Source organism: Aplysia californica, unplaced genomic scaffold (assembly GCF_000002075.1).
Source record: "Aplysia californica isolate F4 #8 unplaced genomic scaffold, AplCal3.0 scaffold00116, whole genome shotgun sequence".
Classification (NCBI taxonomy): domain Eukaryota; kingdom Metazoa; phylum Mollusca; class Gastropoda; order Aplysiida; family Aplysiidae; genus Aplysia; species Aplysia californica.
In genome coordinates this window covers 520874-539501 of record NW_004797386.1, presented here as the reverse complement: position 1 = coordinate 539501, position 18628 = coordinate 520874, and the positions used below count along the sequence as shown (strand labels likewise).

At 40.5% G+C, this 18628-nt stretch overlaps 1 protein-coding gene across 1 annotated transcript in view; it reads right to left on the bottom strand.

Annotated features, from left to right (window-relative positions):
• Positions 1-301: 301 nt before the first annotated feature.
• LOC101847330 (voltage-dependent calcium channel subunit alpha-2/delta-3) overlaps positions 302-18628 on the bottom strand; it is a gene marked incomplete at its 3' end in the record, with an annotated part of 301283 nt that continues 282956 nt past the window's right edge. Inside the window, 3 exon segments of the mRNA XM_013081112.2 lie at positions 302-503; positions 2850-2918; positions 17641-17751. Of these exon segments, the coding sequence (XP_012936566.1) occupies positions 302-503; positions 2850-2918; positions 17641-17751 (382 nt within the window).

Below are 18628 nucleotides of genomic sequence, written 5' to 3'. Positions count from 1 at the left end.
AGCCTGTTTTCAGTTGTTAAATTAATGGGGAAAAGGCCGCCAAAGTTTGGTAATTTCAAAAGCCTATGAGTCTTTGAAAACTCAAAATTACATACTGTGAGGCTTTAAACAAGGTTTTTCAGTAAAATTCACATGGAAATATATTTTCATATCAACATAAAAGGTGTTTAGCAAAAAAATCCCAACAAAATTTTGAAAATAATTGCAAAACTGATGGGGAAATTCCCTTTTCTTTCATTTCATTATTTTGACGAGCGCCTGATTTCGCCACGATGCGTCACAAATATTATGCATCACTCACATTTGTCGTAGATGTTGGTAGGCACATGGATGGAGCTGACGTTGCTGTTGAGCAGGGGTCGCATCATCGGTGGCTTGAAGGACCAGGTGGGCTTCGTGGGGAGGTAGTTGATGGTCTTGGTGATCTCTTGTCGAGACTGGTTGTCCATCGTGGAGATGTCTTTCTCGATGACCACCTTCTTGGCGTTGAAGTAGTTCACATCCTGAGCGAGCGGGAGAGAGAGAGTGTGTGTGTGTGAGAGAGAGAGAGAGAGAGTGTGTGTGTGAGAGAGAGAGAGAGAGAGAGAGAGAGAGAGAGAGAGAAAGAGGAAAGGGAAGTTTGATTTCTGTTCTATTTTTTTTAAAAACGTTTTATTTGTGCGTGTTTGTTTGTCTGTTTGTTTCTTTGTTTGTTTTGTTTTTTGGTTGGTTGTTTTTGTTGTTGTTATTGTTTTTTAGGGTGGGTGGGTGGTTCCATTTTTAGTAAAGATAAAATACAGCTGTGGTCGTTATGCATGTCTTTTTAAGAAGTAAGTTAGAGAGACTGATGAAACAGGGTTAAAGTAAAACAGTAGAATTTATCAGTGGCACCCTCTAACTGCCCACATTTAAGAGACAATGCTATTATTTACTAGAAAATTGAATAACCTGAAAATCGTACAGTTCTAGGGAGAGAGGGCGTAGACAATCAGTCAACTAAAAAATGGAAGGTGCCATAAAACAAAGAAAAAAAAAAGAAAATCCTTAGAGTTAGGCATTAAGGTTGAAAGATCTAAACAACTGAAGATTGAATTGAATTTGACGAAAAATCAGTTAAGAGATAAAAGCAAGACACGTACAGTATTATTATGTAAAGACCTGTCTTGGCACATAAATGGATACATTTCAAATTTATAGACAAAAGGTTTGTTTAATTTGTTTAATATGTGTATGTGAGGCATTCTGACAAAATAATATGTTACTTTTCCCAATCCATAAATGGAGATATTGGCCAAAAATCAACCCTAAGGTCAAATTAATAGATTTTATGTTGATTCAGTATTCTTTCTGTATAACATGCCTTTTGTTATTTCACACTTATCAATAGTAAAAACTTAATATATAAGCATTATGTATCTATTTCCATGGGGCTCAAATCCGAGAAGCAACTCATATTGTCAGCACACTTAACATACTATACAGATATATAAAGACCAAACGTAAAATCAATTTTTTTAATTGTCTGTTTTAAGGATGACCATCTCCGATAGGATCAAGTTAAGCAGGCGTAGAACCTTGAAACCCTATCCAACAAATAAAACTCCTAAAGATCTTTTTAAAGAATTCAAAACAGGGTATTGGCACCACACACGATACACCTCTACACAGCTCAACCGAGAGCTGACAGAGAAGATGTGGAGTAATAATACATAGCATTTGTATAGCGAAAATCACCGATCAACATCAAGCTCTATGCGCTTCACAATCTATACTATTACTCCAACAGACCCGAGAGCATTTTGAAACAACCTCAACTTCCTGGGAAACATACAGTGCAAGCTGCCATATAGGCACTAAAACACTAACATACTGACAAGATCTTTCACTGTCTATAGCTGGGTACCCATTCCAACAGTGAAGAAAATTCGAGTGAAGTTCCTTTCCCAAGGACACAACGTCGGGCCCGCGGCTCGAACCCCGAACCCGCAACCTCACGATTACGCGTCCGATAGCCTAACCACTAGGCCACTTACACCACCGACAAGTACAAATGGTCACTTTTAAGTACAAGGGGGCTATCCCGAAAAAATACTGTTTTGAGGAAATGGAAGGTAAAGTTTTTGCCCTTGTTCAGTTTCTTTTAAAGACAAGAAGAGTTTTCTTTATAACCAAACAAATATACACACTAATGAAACCAAACTTCTCCTATGGGTAGGACAATCCCACTTTTGGTGCAGGTCAAGATTTCTGGAAACCCCCCGAAACCTGGGTTAGCCCGCTTGTCCTTAAAAGCGACCTAATATCCCGCCAAAAGCATACTGTAACACAGGAGAGTCACCCTGTTTAAGAACGAGTGCTATCCATAGCCTGCTTCTGAGGCAATACACCCCCCCCCCCCAAGCTAGGGCAGTGCAACTGACTGAAGTTGTCTTTAGGCCATTCCCAAAAGGGGGGCGGGGGAGTATCAACATGTTCTTATGCACAGTGGAATTATAAATGGAATGATTTATCAACGGCATGCGGGTGAGAGAGGTGAGCAGAGTAAGTCTGATTCCCTATATGGACTTCTTTGTTGACATCCACCCCTTGGCGCTCATATGACCTAATGCAATTGCACGCGCCGTAAAACCTTACTGAAAAAAAAAGCAATAGACTACACCCCCCACACACACACGCCCAGTTCAATATAGGTAGGAATATAGCCCCATATGTGATAACTTAGTTGCTATGTAAGGGGAGGTAAAGGGTTAACATATTCACAACTTCCCTCACAACGAGGCTCGGTTCCTCGTCTCCGAAACGGAGACAGACAGCAGGTACCGAGACCGTTGCTTTCTCATTGTCACCCAAATCAAGACGGAGTCACCAACCTTGAAATCGATGAATTCCTTGTAAGGCCCATAACTCTTCATCGCTTTCTCCGCAGCTGCTTTCAGTTTCTGAGGAAGAACGACAGGACAGGGGGGATAAACAGGCGGATAACGATCAATGATTCGATTGGACAGAAAAAAATACCCCCAGACGGTAAATTTGTGGGCTGTTCATGGTGGAAAATATTTGTAGTCTGAGTAGTTAAGGTTAAGGCCCTTTGATCAGTACAGTATAAGAAGAGCTTTTGGCATTCACACAAGTCCGTTCCTGAAATTGCTTTCCACTCTGTCTGCTCAAATAAATAGGAACACGTACATAGAAGGACAAATATACGCTCAGATGGGTTTTGATATAAAACACGATACGATTTGGGTTTAGTAAGAGTTTTAGGACACTTGCAACACAATAAGGTCATATAAGTGCCGAAGATTAGAGGTGTTGCAAGAGAGTCATCATCATCACCCACTGCCGGATCTGTGACAGACATCGGCGATCATGATTTTCCATTTATTCCTTTGTCCGGATGCTCTCAGAAAAGCTACGTTTCCCTGATCTTTCCCTGTTACCCATTTGTTTAGGTTCCCTAAGTATGTTGCTCTGGGCCTACCCCTGCCTCGCTAGCCCTCAATTTTGCCAGTGACAGCTAGATGTTCAAGACCCTTATGTCTATTCAGGTGTCCCAAAAACTGCATTTGTCGTTTCCTGATTGTTTTTAACATTGAGCGTCCCACGTGGGCTTCATCAAGCACTACCTCATTTGATTTTTAAAATATAATATACACAAAAAAGAAGGAGGGGAGATAAGGACGACAGAATGTTTGATAAGAAAGAAAGAGCAGACCACACCCGATAACCTGCCAACCACCTATAAAGGATAAGTTTACTCGGGAAAAAGAATAAACGCATACTTTCTTTCGAAGCACGAGAACATGAGTCTGGAAAGGTTAAAGGTTTATGATGTGGGAGGGGGGAGGGAGGGACGGGGGAGGGGGAGCAGTGTCAAGAAGCAACAATATGTAGTAGTGTCATCATTAACGCCGCGTCCATGGAAAAAAATATTTTCTCAAATTTGATAATATTATTATTATTTTCATCATTGTATAAATAGTTTTTTAAAAATTCAGTAATATCGGTATGGGACTATGAGCCTAAGCTTTTTTTAAAATGCCGTCAAGCCAGCTGTTTTAGTCGTAGCGAGCGACTCAATTAAATAATCATGGATATGCACTGCAATCGTACGGTTGAATTGCGACCTATTTTAACGTCAGAGACAGCGCACAAACACACACACATACACACAAAAACACACAAACAAACACATAGACACACACATACACACGGAAACACACAAACAAACACATAGACACACATATACACACGGAAACACACAAACAAACACATAGACACACACATACACACAAAAACACACAAACAAACACATAGACACACACATACACACGGAAACACACACACACATATTATACACAAACACACACAATCATACACAAATACATGTACACACATACACACACTCACATACACACGCAAACACACACACATACGTACACATATACACTCACATACACACTCAAACACACACGTAAACACACACATTTTATACACAAACACACACAATCACACAAAAGCACACACAAACATACACTCACAAACACAAAACACACATACACACGCACTAAAACACACACTCATATACACACAAACACACACCGACACACATAGACACGCACACACACATACACCACACATACACTCACATACACACACATACACTCGCATACACACAAACACATACACACAGACACAAACACACACACACACACTAACGCACACACACATAATATTATACACAAACACACACAATCACACACAAACACACACTCATATACACACATACACACACACGTACACACACACACACACACACACACACACACACACACACACATACACACTCACACAAACATGCAGTAAATATATCATTCATAAATGAATACACTCTCATTCTCAGATACACCTACATCAAACAGCACACATTATAATAATACGTGAAGCAGCGTGGTGAAATCAGGCGCTCGTCAAAATAATGAAAGTAAAGAAACTGACTCTTTTCCGCTCGTCTGGCAATTTTTGTTTTAATTAAAAAAAAAATTTTTATGCTCAATATCTTTTATGTCCATTTAAGAATTTATTTCAGTGTGAATTACATTTAAAAACGATGATTAAAGGAACAAAATATTTAAATCGTCAGTTTTCAGGGACTCTGAGGCTTTGTTAATAACCAAACTTTGGTGGCTATTAAAAGTTTCTCCCTAATTTTATCTCCGAAACCAGGTTACCCCCACTTCACTCAATCTAAAATATCTTGACATGTACTAAAGAAAAAAAGAGTAATTCTTTCATTTAAAGCAAGGCAAATGAACGAGCTTTAACGCAATACCAATAACTTCACATACCCTAAAATTGACGAGCGCCTGATTCCACCGCGTTGTGACACTATTCATACGCAGACACACAGAGACGAAAATACATACCCCCTCACATACAAAAGCCCTTATACACAAAACGATCGAAACACCCACTCGCACTCGAATTAACCCCTGCTCAGTTTCACAAGCCAAACTTCATTTAAAATGCGATGCTTCAAAGCACATTGTCTCCATCCATCGCAAGAGCGGCTTCTGTCTGTGTTTATCAATGTATTCTTCGACGTGCACAACTTTCATCTATCCTTTATTAATCTAGCGACGGAGTCTAATGATTTATTCAAGCCCCCTTTCTATCCACTCACTTTCTCAATGACAGATCAGTCGCTTAGCATGCATGCCAACTGGCCAACAACACAGGAGAGGGTAAATAATTGAAAAATTGACGTAATCAATCCAAGTAAAAGGGCCGTATGGGGAACAAAAAAGAACGAAATATTCAAAAGTGCGAGGGGGGGGGGGGGGGTAGGCCCCAGTAGTTGAGGTAGGGGATGGGGGTGGTTTGGGTTTTATGTTTAAATTATAAGACAGCGTGATGGAATCAGGCGCTCGTCAAAAAAATGAAAATGAAGGAATTGTCATTTTTCCACAGGTTTGGACATATTTATCGATTTTTTTGTTTTTGGGCTTAACACCTTCTATGTCCTTTAAAGAACACATTTCTGTATGGATTTTATTGAAAAACAATGATTAAAAGCACAAAAAGTATAAATTTTATGTTCCCACGGACTCTCAACTAGGTAAATAACTGAACTTTGGCGGCCATTTTCTCCCAAATGTTACCTCTGAAACCAAGTAACCCCCAGCTCTCTCAATTGCCAATATCTCGACTTGTATCCAAGATATATGATATTTTGTTTCCATCAAAAGCAAGGCAAATAAACAAGCTTTATGATCATACCAATAACTCCACACGCCCAAAAACTGACGTGCGCTTGATTCCACCATAACTCTGCCATGCCAAGGCAGAGCGACGTATCTTCACTTGTTATGATTTTGAGTTACGTCGCGCTGCCATTGGAAATTTGGGCTTGGCCCTTCAGTTTCGTCTTTTTGCCATAGTGAAATATCCTATTTGTAGTGCAGATACGTCTTCCTGCATTCAACACAATATGCAAAATGGGTATAGATGTCCATTTAAACGAACATACTTAATAAAATTTGCAAATACGTCGGTCTGCCTTGTCACGGCAGAATTATCGTGACACAAATAGTCTTAGCCTAGAACAATGTTTGCCATCTCACATGGCCGGTATCGCCCACTAGTGGGTTGGGATTTATTTAGTAGTTTTTGTGGGTGTTGCAAATCCCGAGGGTAGTACCAGATGTGAGGGTGCAGTGGCGGAGCGGTAAGTGCGCTCGTCTCCAAAGCGGAAAGTCTGGGTTCGAGACTCGTTTCGGACACGAATTTTTTTTTCGCCCCCTCCTGCCCACCCAGCAGTAATGGGTACCTTACTTCGAGATGGAGAAGTAAAGGCGGTGTGGAAAGGAACTGGCCACCCAACCACAATATGTCGATGGCCCAGGAAGTTGTCTCACTAACAGGGCAATCCCCAATGTACGGATCGGATGCGGGATCAACTTTACTTTACTTTAGTACCCGATGTTATTTAATAACTTGCTCGGAAATACCAAATAATATAGGTTGGTGGTACGAAAGTTTTAGTTTCTTACAGATGGCAAAAGTGAGCGCTGGCTAAAAAAAAAGGTAGAGAAGCACTGGCCTAGAAAGATCTTGCGACCTAACGCAAATGTAAGGAACGTAGATATATTGTTAGGGTCAGTGCTTAGGGAGTTCCGAAATGGCGCAAAACAGAGCTCTTGGGCAATCTCACACAATTTTTGCTCAAAATGCGACAAACGTTTATGTGCAAGATTTGGTGGCATCGATCACAGAAGATCCCACAAGTCATCTTAACTTTTATTTCAGCAGTTTTGCATGAGAATAATATAGTTGTTCTCTGGGGATGTATTGGTCATCGTCAGATATTCACCGATGGACTACTATCATTGTATACTCAGGCAGGAATAATAAGAACAATGTCGTTGCCGCTACATATGTGTCACGACACAGTGGAATCAGGCGCTCGTCAATTTGTGGGCACACTGTGGAGTTATTGGTATCACCTTAAAGGTTGTTTATTTGTCTTGCTTTCAATGAAACAAAATATCCATTTATCTGGAATAGAAGTCGAGATATTAGCAATTGAAGGAGAGGTCGTCTGGTTTCATAGGTAGAATTAGTCCAAAAAATGGTGGCACCAGATTTTGGTGATTTCCACAGCTTAAAAGTCCTCGGAAATTGTAAATTGGAATTTGTTGTGCCTTTAGTTAACATTTTTCTATGAAATCCACACATAAGAGTATTTTTGAATGGACATACAAGGTGTTGTGCCAAAAAAAATCTAAGAAAATGTCCAAACTGGCCGATAAATGAAGATTTCTGAGATTTCCAAATTTTGAAGAGCGCCTGACTTCACCACAATGTCTCGCATAATGAGTTGTGAAGCTTCGCTGTATGATAGTCATAATTGTGCTGTGTTTACTGCTACCTCTTCATACAGAACGGTCAAGCTTCTATGTAGATACTTGCATTCCAAGAAAGCAGCTGTAACCGTTTGTTCATCCAGTGCCAGATCAGCGACAGACATCGGCGTTCATGGTTCTAAGTTCATTCCTTTGCTCGAAAGCTCTTAAAAAGCTACCTTTCGCTGATCTTTCCCCTTTACCTATCTGTTTAGGTTCCCGAAGTAGGTTGTTCTGGCCCTATCCCTGCCTCGTTTGCCTTAAATTTTGCCAGTGAGAGCTAGATGTCCAAGACCGTTATGTCTATCCAGGTGTCGCAAAAACTGCATTTGTCGTTTCCTAATTGTTTTTAACAGTGAGCGACCCACGCAGGCTTCATCAAGCACTACCTCATTTGATTTCTTTTCCTCCCACGATACTCTTTTTTTTATTTTATAGTAGAGTGTTTTACGGCGCTCGCAACTGCATAGGTCATATGAGCGCGCGGGACACACCTAATATTTTCAGTTGGTAGGAAATTTTGAATTTTGCCCGGGTGGCGGCCGAAGCCTACTCTTATCGATTTTGGACCACCAAGGGATCTTTAACGTGCGCAACTTGCACACGGGCCCTCCGAGATTTTTCGCCCTTGTCCGAGAAGGCTAGGTGTAGATCTTTCCTACCAGAAGATCAGGGGTGTGGCTGAAAGACTGCAGTAAGAAGAAGCGAAGGAGTAGCAGTAGAAAGGCTGCAGAAAGAATCAGGAGCCCAGAGGAAGGGGCAAAGGAGGTGACGGGGTGAGGGCATAAAGTGGAGACGAAAGCAGACGACAGAACATTGCTAGAGAGCAGGAAACGAGGTGAAAGGAGACAGATTTAGAGAAGAAAATTTTTCGGTCGCTACCCGGATTCGAACCCAGAACCTTTGAATGAGAGGCCAACACCTTAACCTCTAGGCCACGAGACCCCCCACGATACTCTCAGCAGTCTCTCAACAAACCGCATTTCTGTTGCTAACCGTTTGTTATTCTTGTTAAAATCTAATGAGCTCACGACATCGTATTATGAGATTCGAGTGCGCACACGGATTGCAGTCTCAACACAGGTCCGATTTTTAACCCAAAAAATATCTATGCAAATTTCGTTCCAAAGCCACTCAACCAGAAGTTCTACATCCGAAAAGAGCGGTATTTGTAGCTATCCTAAATGTTTTATATCCCAGTCGACACAATTTAGGTCAGAAATGAGACAGGCTGCTTCAGCCCTTGCCTGTTTTTAGGGCCTCTATTAGAAAAACAGGATGAAGTATTCGGGCAAAAAAATCGAGAGAAATTAAACTGTTACGCTTTAGAACATGGTTTAAAATAAATGTTTTTCTTTTGCTTATTTTTAACGGCAAAGAGCTAATAATCATTACACTACAAAGGTCAGCTAAAGAACATCACTGTATTCAAAGGGGCACTAAATCCATTCCTCCCTTGATACCCTTGTTGGTCTCCCATTTCTGAAAGCTCGTCTATTGAACGAAAGTTTCAAATGCACGTTTTTTGCATGTAACGGCAGAGTGCTAACCGTTACAATACAGAAGCCGGTAAAAGACCATTACTATATTATTCACAGAGGCCGTAACATTATACCAAACAGCGATAACCCTGCTGCTTAAAACTGGGTGCCCACTACGGCTACGAGTAGATCGGGCCGATCTCCTGACTCGATCGCCTGAAACTGAAAACAAACATTGTTTTTGAGGCGACCGAGTCGGGCGATCCCATCCGTAGTGGGCACCCTGTATAACAGTTACACTTCAGACGGCAGCTAAAGGCCGTCAGTAATATTCAAAGGGGCGAAAACCCATACTAAACCGCTATACCCTTGCTGGTGTTACATTACTGAAAGCTTGTCTTTTTTTAAACAAGAGTTTCGAATTCATGTCTTGTGCAAGTAACGGCAGAGATCTAGCCGTCACACTACATACGCCGGCTAAATGCCATCAAAAATGTTCAAAGGGGGTGCTAAACCCTTCCAAAACTGGGATACTCCTGAGAGTTTCCTTTTTCTGAAAGCTTGTCCTTTTGAAAGAGGGTTTCGAATTCATGTCTTTTGTTTGTAACAACAAAGAGATAACCGTTACACCACAGACACTAACAAAAGAACATCACACGTTTTCAAAGTGGGCTCAAAATCCATTCTGAACCGCGGAACCCCTGTAAGTGTCCTATTTCTGGGAACAGGTCTATTAAACGTGGGTTCAGATTTCACGTTTTTTGCTTGTAACCATTGTAAGGGGAGGTACTCCCACATCAAACTGTGGTACCCTTGCGAGTGTCCTATTTCTGGAAGGTCGTACTCTAATAGGGGGTGCCCACATACTCATACGCGATCTGGTCGGGTCGGGTCTGGTCGGCCCTATCTAGTAGTCGGGACTAGCCAAATTAAGGGCACAAAGTCTGCACTTTTTCGAAGAGGCTCCACCAGATTTTGAGTGTCAACATGGACACGTGACTCAGCCTTGTTGTGATAGGCTGCAAACCACCCGATCGCGCGATTTGTTTTTGTAGATCACCGACTTGGTCGATCGGTTTGTGCCACGATGGCCGCTTTGCGCCCTCAATTTGGCTAGCTATGACTGCCAAATCGACCTGACCCCACCCGATCCTACCCGATCGCGTATGTGGGCACCCTCTATTAGAGTAGCGCAGCTGAATCAGTTCGTCAGAAGACGGAAGGTCACGGTCGCTTGTGCGTCCACATAGACGCCTTGTTGGGGTCGTCTTTACTGTCACAGCAAGCCGAGATATTCATAATTGATGGCTTCCTTCTCACCCAATTGGGGACGCTTCCTGTCTTAGGCCTACACTTTCCCAACCTTCATTAGTGTTGGGACGGGTTTCGCCCATTCCCCCCCCCCCCCCCACTTACACTCGCTCATCCAGGCTCTATTACCTTCTGGTGGGGCTGTTACAATTTGTTTCCTCTGTGTTCAATTACATTCTATTGAACCATTTTTTCACGTATATTATACATATATTGTTACATATATATTTGTTATATGTATATAAATATTATACATAAGTAGGTAATATATATATAATATATATATATATATACACATACATATATATATATATATATATATATATATATATATATATATATTTTAAAAAAATAAAAAAATAAAAAAATAAATATATATATATATATATATATATATATAAATATATATATATATTATGTATGTTGTTTTTGGTTTACTCCTGCCTCGAATGCCTTCAATTTTGTTTGTGAGAGTTAGATGTTCAAGACTCTTATGTCTTTCCAGGTCTCCCAAAAACTGTATTTGTCGTTTCCTGAGTATTTTTAACATTGAGCGTCCCACGTGGGCTTCATCAAGCACTACCTCATTACAATTTGATTTTTTTTCCTTCCATGATACTCTTAGCAGTCTCATAAGAAACCACATTTCTGTTGCTTCTATTTTATTTTCACTGTCTTTAGTGATTGTCCAGCATTGACGGCCATACACAAGGTTATAACTATAGCAAAACAATAGCAAAATTAAATACGGCTTTCGAAAGGAGGAAAAAGTACACGCTGATTACACACCAGAAATTCCTTCACTACCACACTGTGCGACACTGTGCGTGCTGTGCAGAAGCCCGTTCAACAGAAGAGGGAGAACAATTTGTGTCCCGACACGGTAGAATCAGGCGCTCGTCAGTTTTGGGGTATCTGGAGATATTGCTATCATCTTAATGCTTGTTCGTTTGACCATCTTTTGAGGAAAAAAATACGTACTTATCTCGAAATATTTGCGATCAAAGGAGGTCGAGGTCGCCTTGTTTCAGAGGTATAATTAGCGAGAAAATAACCGTCAAAGTTTGGTTATTTATAAAGCTTGAGAGTCCTTGAAAACTGAACATTTACATTTGCTGTGCCTTTAATCAATGTTTTTAGTAAAATCCACTCAGAAATATGTTTTCAAATAGACATAAATGGTGTTGAGCCAAAAAGAAAAGGAAAAAAATTGGAGAAAAAAATTGGAGAAAAAAATTGACATACTGGAGGAAAAATGCCAATATCTTCTATTCCATTATTTTGACGAGCGCCTGAATTCAACACGATATCTCACAATTGTCAGATTAGATACCCCCCCCCCCAACCTCCCCACCCCACCTTAAGTACTCTCCACTAGTCCCAGTGTCATAACACCCGAACACCCCGACCCCCCCCCACCCCACTCCCCGACCCCATACCTTCACGAACCTCCCAGCCCAAATAATATGCTAATGCCCAGATCCGTCCTTCCTTCGTCCTCGCCAGTCCCGATTGCGTGAGCGGTGTAGAGATCATGAATTTTGCCGGGGGAAATCTAATTCTTTTTCCCTCAGAATCGCAGGGAAATGGCACGGTTATCCTAAAGATGAATGTGGCGCGATTTAAGCATGTTCTGGACTTTTGAATTATCTCACGTGAGGTGCGAAACAATAGCGTCCCTGCCAGGCTGGTCAAACAAATGAGTCCTTTATCATTTTGTTGAACGTTTTTTAAATTTATTATGTTGTTTGTTTCTTTTGTTTGTTATTTGTGTAATACTTAATAATGTGGGTGGTTGGCGGGTGCTCTAGTGGGGTTTGCTTCTTCTTTCCTATCAAACGTCTATCGTCTTTATCTCGTCTCCTTCTTTTTTCTGTTTGTTACTCTCTTGTAACACCTCCAATCTTCGGGTCTTATATGACCTTATTGTGTTGCAAGTGCAGTAAAACATTTACTAAAACTAGACATGATAACAAACTTTTGAGAGGGGAAGGTGGTGGGGGTGAGGGTGGTAATACGATTTTTATTGTCAATTTCTCTTTTCTTTTGCTTGGTGTTCTTGTGTATGTGTGTTCCAACGCCCACCTCCCTCTCTCTCTCAACTAAACACACACTCAATCTCTCTCTCCCTCTTTTCTCTCTCTCTCTCTCTCTCTCTCTCTCTCTCTCTCTCCCTCTCTCTCCCCCCCCCTCTCTCTCTCTCTCTCTCTGTCTTTTAATCTCTGTCTCTCTCTCTCTGTCCTCCCTTTCTATCACTCCCTTCTTCGCCCTCTCTATTTCTACCTCACCCACCCTCTATCTATCTATCTATCTATCTATTTATCTATCTATCTATCTATCTATCTATCTATCTATCTATCTATCTATCTATCACACAAACACACACACACACACACACACACACACACACACACACACACACACACTCACCCACACACACACACACACACACACACACACACACACACAATACACACTACACACATATACAGAGACACACAAAGACGCACCCATCCCACACACACACATGAATGCACACAGAAAAATCTACACTCCCAATAACATTGATCACGACTACTACTACTACTACTACTACTACTACTACTACTACTACTACTACTACTACTACTACTACTACTACTACTACTACTACTACTACTACTACTACTACTACTACTACTACTACTACTACCACTACTACTACCACTACCACTACCACTACCACTACCACTACCACTACCACTACCACTGCCACTGCCACTACCACTACCACTATCACTACTACTACTACTACTACTACTACTACTACTACTACTACTACTACTACTACTGTACCGTCAAAGAAATCATAACTTGAAACGTTTTACACCTGTTATGTCATCTATACATATTATATTTGTGAAAGTCCGTCACTTTGGCCTCCTAAAACTTCCGAACCACTTAAACTTTTGAATTTGACAAAATTAATGGTGGTTCAGAATGATTTAAAGGGTGTACAGTTTTACTGAGGAGCCTTAAGTCACTGTTGTTTAATTTTCAGTTTTTCATTAGTTTCGTTTAGATCTAATCTTGGGAAAGTCCGTCTTCTAAGACGCAATTGTAAATAAGTGAGGTTTCTATTCACTAGTTGTGCGCACTGTTTCCACACCTTTGAAATTCCGGAGTGGACAATCACGAAAGTGGAATAGAGAATTAATCTATACACGATAATCACTATATCTAAAACTTCTAATTTTTTTCATCTCTCAGGACTTATTGCTCCATTCCAGTAGAGTGTAAATATAGTAGGCCAATGACTCTCAGTTCGTGTTAACGCACCGATCATTCCTCTCATCGTAATGGGGCCCAGCTTGTCAATGATAACCTTCGACAGAATCAGTTATGGACTCATTTTTATTGGATAGTAGCAACAGTCCACTGGGTCACAACCCCCCCCCCCCCCCTCCTCATAAAAAACTCAAACAAAAACAACAAAACAAACAAAACGTAGCCTTATTTCGGAAAGGGAGGTGGATATTTATACAGCAGGCCGTCGAAAAATCGGAAGTGATAATTCCACGGCACATAAATTCAGCCAATCAGAACGTCCGGACTATTTATAATAAAGCCTATAATCTCGTTTCCATAAGTAACGCATTATTATAGAGATACAATTTAAGATACCAGTATGTTTAGTTAACAATGTTTATCCTTTTCTATCATTTTGTGCATTATGGACAATAATGAAATGTTTTGTGTGATTGTAACATGAGTGAGAGATGCACCCCTTCGGAAAGCGGGTTGTGTGTGGAATGGTGCTATTAAGGGCAACTACTGTGCGCTAGTGCTGGGCGGCTAGGTTCGCGATTGTTGAAAGCTAGGAATCGTAGGAATCGACTCCGAACCCAATTACTTATTTTCTAATAATGTGATTTCTTCTGGTGGTTACCTGGTTGGCTCCGAACATCTTCAGGATTTAGGATAACCTTGATTTCGGAACACTACAAAGAATCAACTTTTTTTTTCTCCAAAAATAAATTCTAAAAATGGGAAAAAAGATTTTAATGATTAAAGTAACTGGTAACAGTTGGTTTATATAAAAAGGAGTCGGAACTTTTCCTCCGTAGCATTAATCATGGGAATCGGTTCCGGAATTGATTCTTTGCCCAGCTCTACTCTGTACAGTAATTTTGAAATAGCTCTTCTTTTTTTTCTCCTGCATTTAGGTATCCCATTCACCTCCAACACCAAAGAATCAAATGGTTCGGACATCTCATGCAATTACCAACAGACCATCCACCACAAAAAATTCGATAGCAACAAGGCTAGAGGGCGACCGAGAAAGACCTGGATAGATGGAGTCAGGGAAATACTTACAACTCACGGCATCCCCCTAACCCAAACTCTCCAGCTGGTGGCAGTGAGACGTCTCTTTCTTCCCGCGGCACCCAAAAGGGTATAACCGGTGGATAAAGGTAAGTTTAGTTTTATTACAGGTTTTACGGCGCTCGCAACTGCATAAGGTCATATGAGCGCCATGGATAAAGTAAAAGTAAAAGAGTATCCCATTACTAAATCTGATACACTTCTTCATGACTGACTCTCCGACTACTTCTACTACTTCTACTACTACTATCCCTTGCTGTTCATGGACAATAAGGGCGGACAACAAGACACCCCGGAGTCCCACAAGGGATCCTTTTTTTGTAAGGCATCGTAGTAAAATCATATTATACTCGTCAAAATAAGGGAATCGAAGAAACCGGCATTTTTCTGCCGGTTTGAAAATTTGTAACAATTTTTTGTTTGTGCTCAGGACCGTTTCTATCCATTTAAAAACACTTTATGGGTTTTACTGAAAATAAAACGCTTAAAAAATGTAAATCTTCAGTTTCCAACTGCTCGCCTGCTGTAGAATTTAGAAGTGACCAAACTTTGGCTGCCATTATCTCGCTATTTCACCTCTGAAATCAGGCACCCCCACCTTCTTCAATCGCAAATATATCAACTTCTATTCCCGATAGACAGGTATTTCTTTCACAGAAAGCAAGAAAAATAAAAAATAAAGCTTTATGGTGAATCATTAACTCTTTATGCCCCAAACGTTTTGACCACCTGATTCCACAGCGCCACGACATATATTATATAACTGTATCATTATTTTAGAAATTTGATAATAATGTCCTTATGTGCTGGAATGTAAATTACAGTTCTTTCTTTTATCTCAAAGCAGAGCAATGTGATTATGTTCAGGTCGTGGGCAACTGTAGTTTCAAAGGTGATGAATGGTCCTTTCGAGAATGGGTTGTTTATATTCTAAAGGTACCGAAAATGGAATGACGGACTGATAAAACTACGTGTATCAGAAAATTAAAACGTAGGCCGTGGACGGTTGGCGGGTGCTCTGGTGTGGTTTGCTCCTTCTTTTTTTAAAATCAAACATCTATCGTTCTTATCTCCTCTTCTTTTCTTTATGTTTGTTACTCTCTTGTAACCCCTCTGGCGCTCATATGACCTTATGCAGTTGTGGGCGCCGTAAAACCTCTACTAAAACTAAATTAAAACGTAGGCCAGTGTTTTCCCTGTTCCTCAACACCCCCTCTTCCCTGCCCCAGGAACTCCTGTGGAGGTTTAAATGAACCACCAGTGAGATAATATCAGATTTTAATCCAGCAAAAGGTTTTCTGGTGTTGACGATCGGAAATGTTCACGAACCCCCAGAAAGGACTCACCACCCCCCCCCCTCCCCATCTCAGATTAATTTATTGCGCCTGCTCTAGCCCCCCCCCTCCCCAACCTCACCTCAGTAAATTGAAATACATGTATTTAATCACTATCACTACACTGCCACAACACATCAATCACAACACAAGGATTAATTTGGGCTGTGCAGTGGTCCAATCCTGTCTATGATAGAAGTCCTAGGCTGAATGGGATACAGTATCACAGCTGAAAAGCTGAGATATTTGATAAAATAGACTTCTCAACAAGGGGAATCGAGCTGCCAACAAAACTAAAAATGTTTTTAATGAAACAGGAAAGGGATTTGTGAAACTGGTGGTTGATTTTCAAGATGTCATCAATACAATGGATTAAAAATGGCTGTGCAATTGCGGAATCCAATCAAAGGAATTGCTTTCAAATGTTCATCGATCAGCCTTGTTCTGTTTATTGGCTTTACATACATCATCCCCGGCATTGCACAGACAGGCATCTCGGCTTCCGAGTGCTAAAATGGACTTCTATTGCAATGCATGTCTTTGACAGAATTGCAGACAGGCATATAAGAATAAAGACAGACAGACATAAAATAAGGAAGACAAATATTTACGCGAGCAGATAAAAGGACAGACAGACAGACAGACAAGCCAATAGGCATGCAGATGGAAAAAGAGCATACAAAGAGAGAGAGCGAGAGAGAGAGAGAGAGAGAGAGAGAGAGAGAGAGAGAGAGAGAGAGAGAGAGAGAGAGAGAGACAAAGACAGAAGGAAGACAGACGTGAAGTCAAAAAGACAAACAGACAGAGACAGTCGTGAAGGCAATAAGATAGACCGACAGGTTATTATTCTAAATGACATCAGAGCTACCCTTCTCCCTCCGAGACCTAACATTGACAACACACTCTATGGAACATTACAGCAACTGCAGCAGACCTGCACTGATCACTACATGGCATTGGATAAAAGGTCGAGAGCCCAGCTGTTGCTGGATCGATAACAACAACGACAACAACAACAGGCTATGATTTATCATCTAAAAATACAACTACAAAGAAAAACAAACCACGAACGTGGGTGGTTGACGAGTGCTCTGGTGTGATTTGCTCTTTCTTTTCTATCAAACAACCATCCTGATATTTCCTCACTTGTTGTGTGTTTGTTACTCTCTTGTAACACCTCTAATCTCCGGCACTTATATGCCCTTATTGTGTTGCAAGTGCCGTAAAACTCTTACTAAAACTAAAACTAAAACTAATAAAGCTACAAACCTTGACGGCCCTCTGTTTCTCCTCCAATAGCTCCTCCATCTTGACCTTGACCCAGAGCATCGTGCTGTCCATGTTGTCCTGTGATCTCTTCACCACCTTCAGGCTCGTTTTCTGTAGAGAAGAAAAACAAAATCGTTTACAGTGCGGTCAAAAATTCGTGGCGCAAATTATTGTCAAATATCTCCTCAACTGTTTAACATAAACTCTCCAGCTTTTGCAGAGCGACTTGTATCAATTTATCAATTTGTCTTAACAGATTTATATTTTTGTGAACACCTGTTAGCTCTATTCTAGAAAAGTCCTTAATAAATACTAATTAAAAAATCCCACTCAGTGTTTTCTATAGAATTTAAAAGGTTTACAGCAGGGACAATATCGCTTTTAAAAGAAAGTCCGTTAGTTTTTTCCAATCGCAAGATATCAGCTTATTGAACGCTTGTTTTGAGAACTTTTCAGTGCAAAAGGGTGTTCACTATAAAATTATTTTCTTGTATCCAGTTTTGCCTGTAAAAAGTGTCATTTGTGAGCTGTGGCGTATGTCATTATTATTATACGTCATCAAAATGTGTGTAAGAAGCGGAAAGTTCTGTGAGCAATTCCATTTTTCTCGTGAAGGAGAGCTGTAGTATTATATATAAATTTATGAAGAAAAATGTATAAAATCTAGCCTCAATTGTTGTAGGAAAATATGATTAGGTGAAGACAAACGGATACACACTGTAGTGTAAAATATGGGTGACACTGATTTATCCGTTAAAAAGACGTTTGAGGATCAGTTGCGCCACGGATTTTTGACCGCACTATAGTAGATTGCATCAAAGAAATAATGATAGGAACCAGAAAAAGCACAAATAAAATGACTTTAGCAACTTGCCTTTTTTTTTTTTTTTACTACATTGACCTTTTGAGATGGCGCACTTTTCTATGCACTCGGATGTTGTTGTTGTTGTTGTTGTTGTTGTTGTTGTTGTTGTTGTTGTTGTTGTTG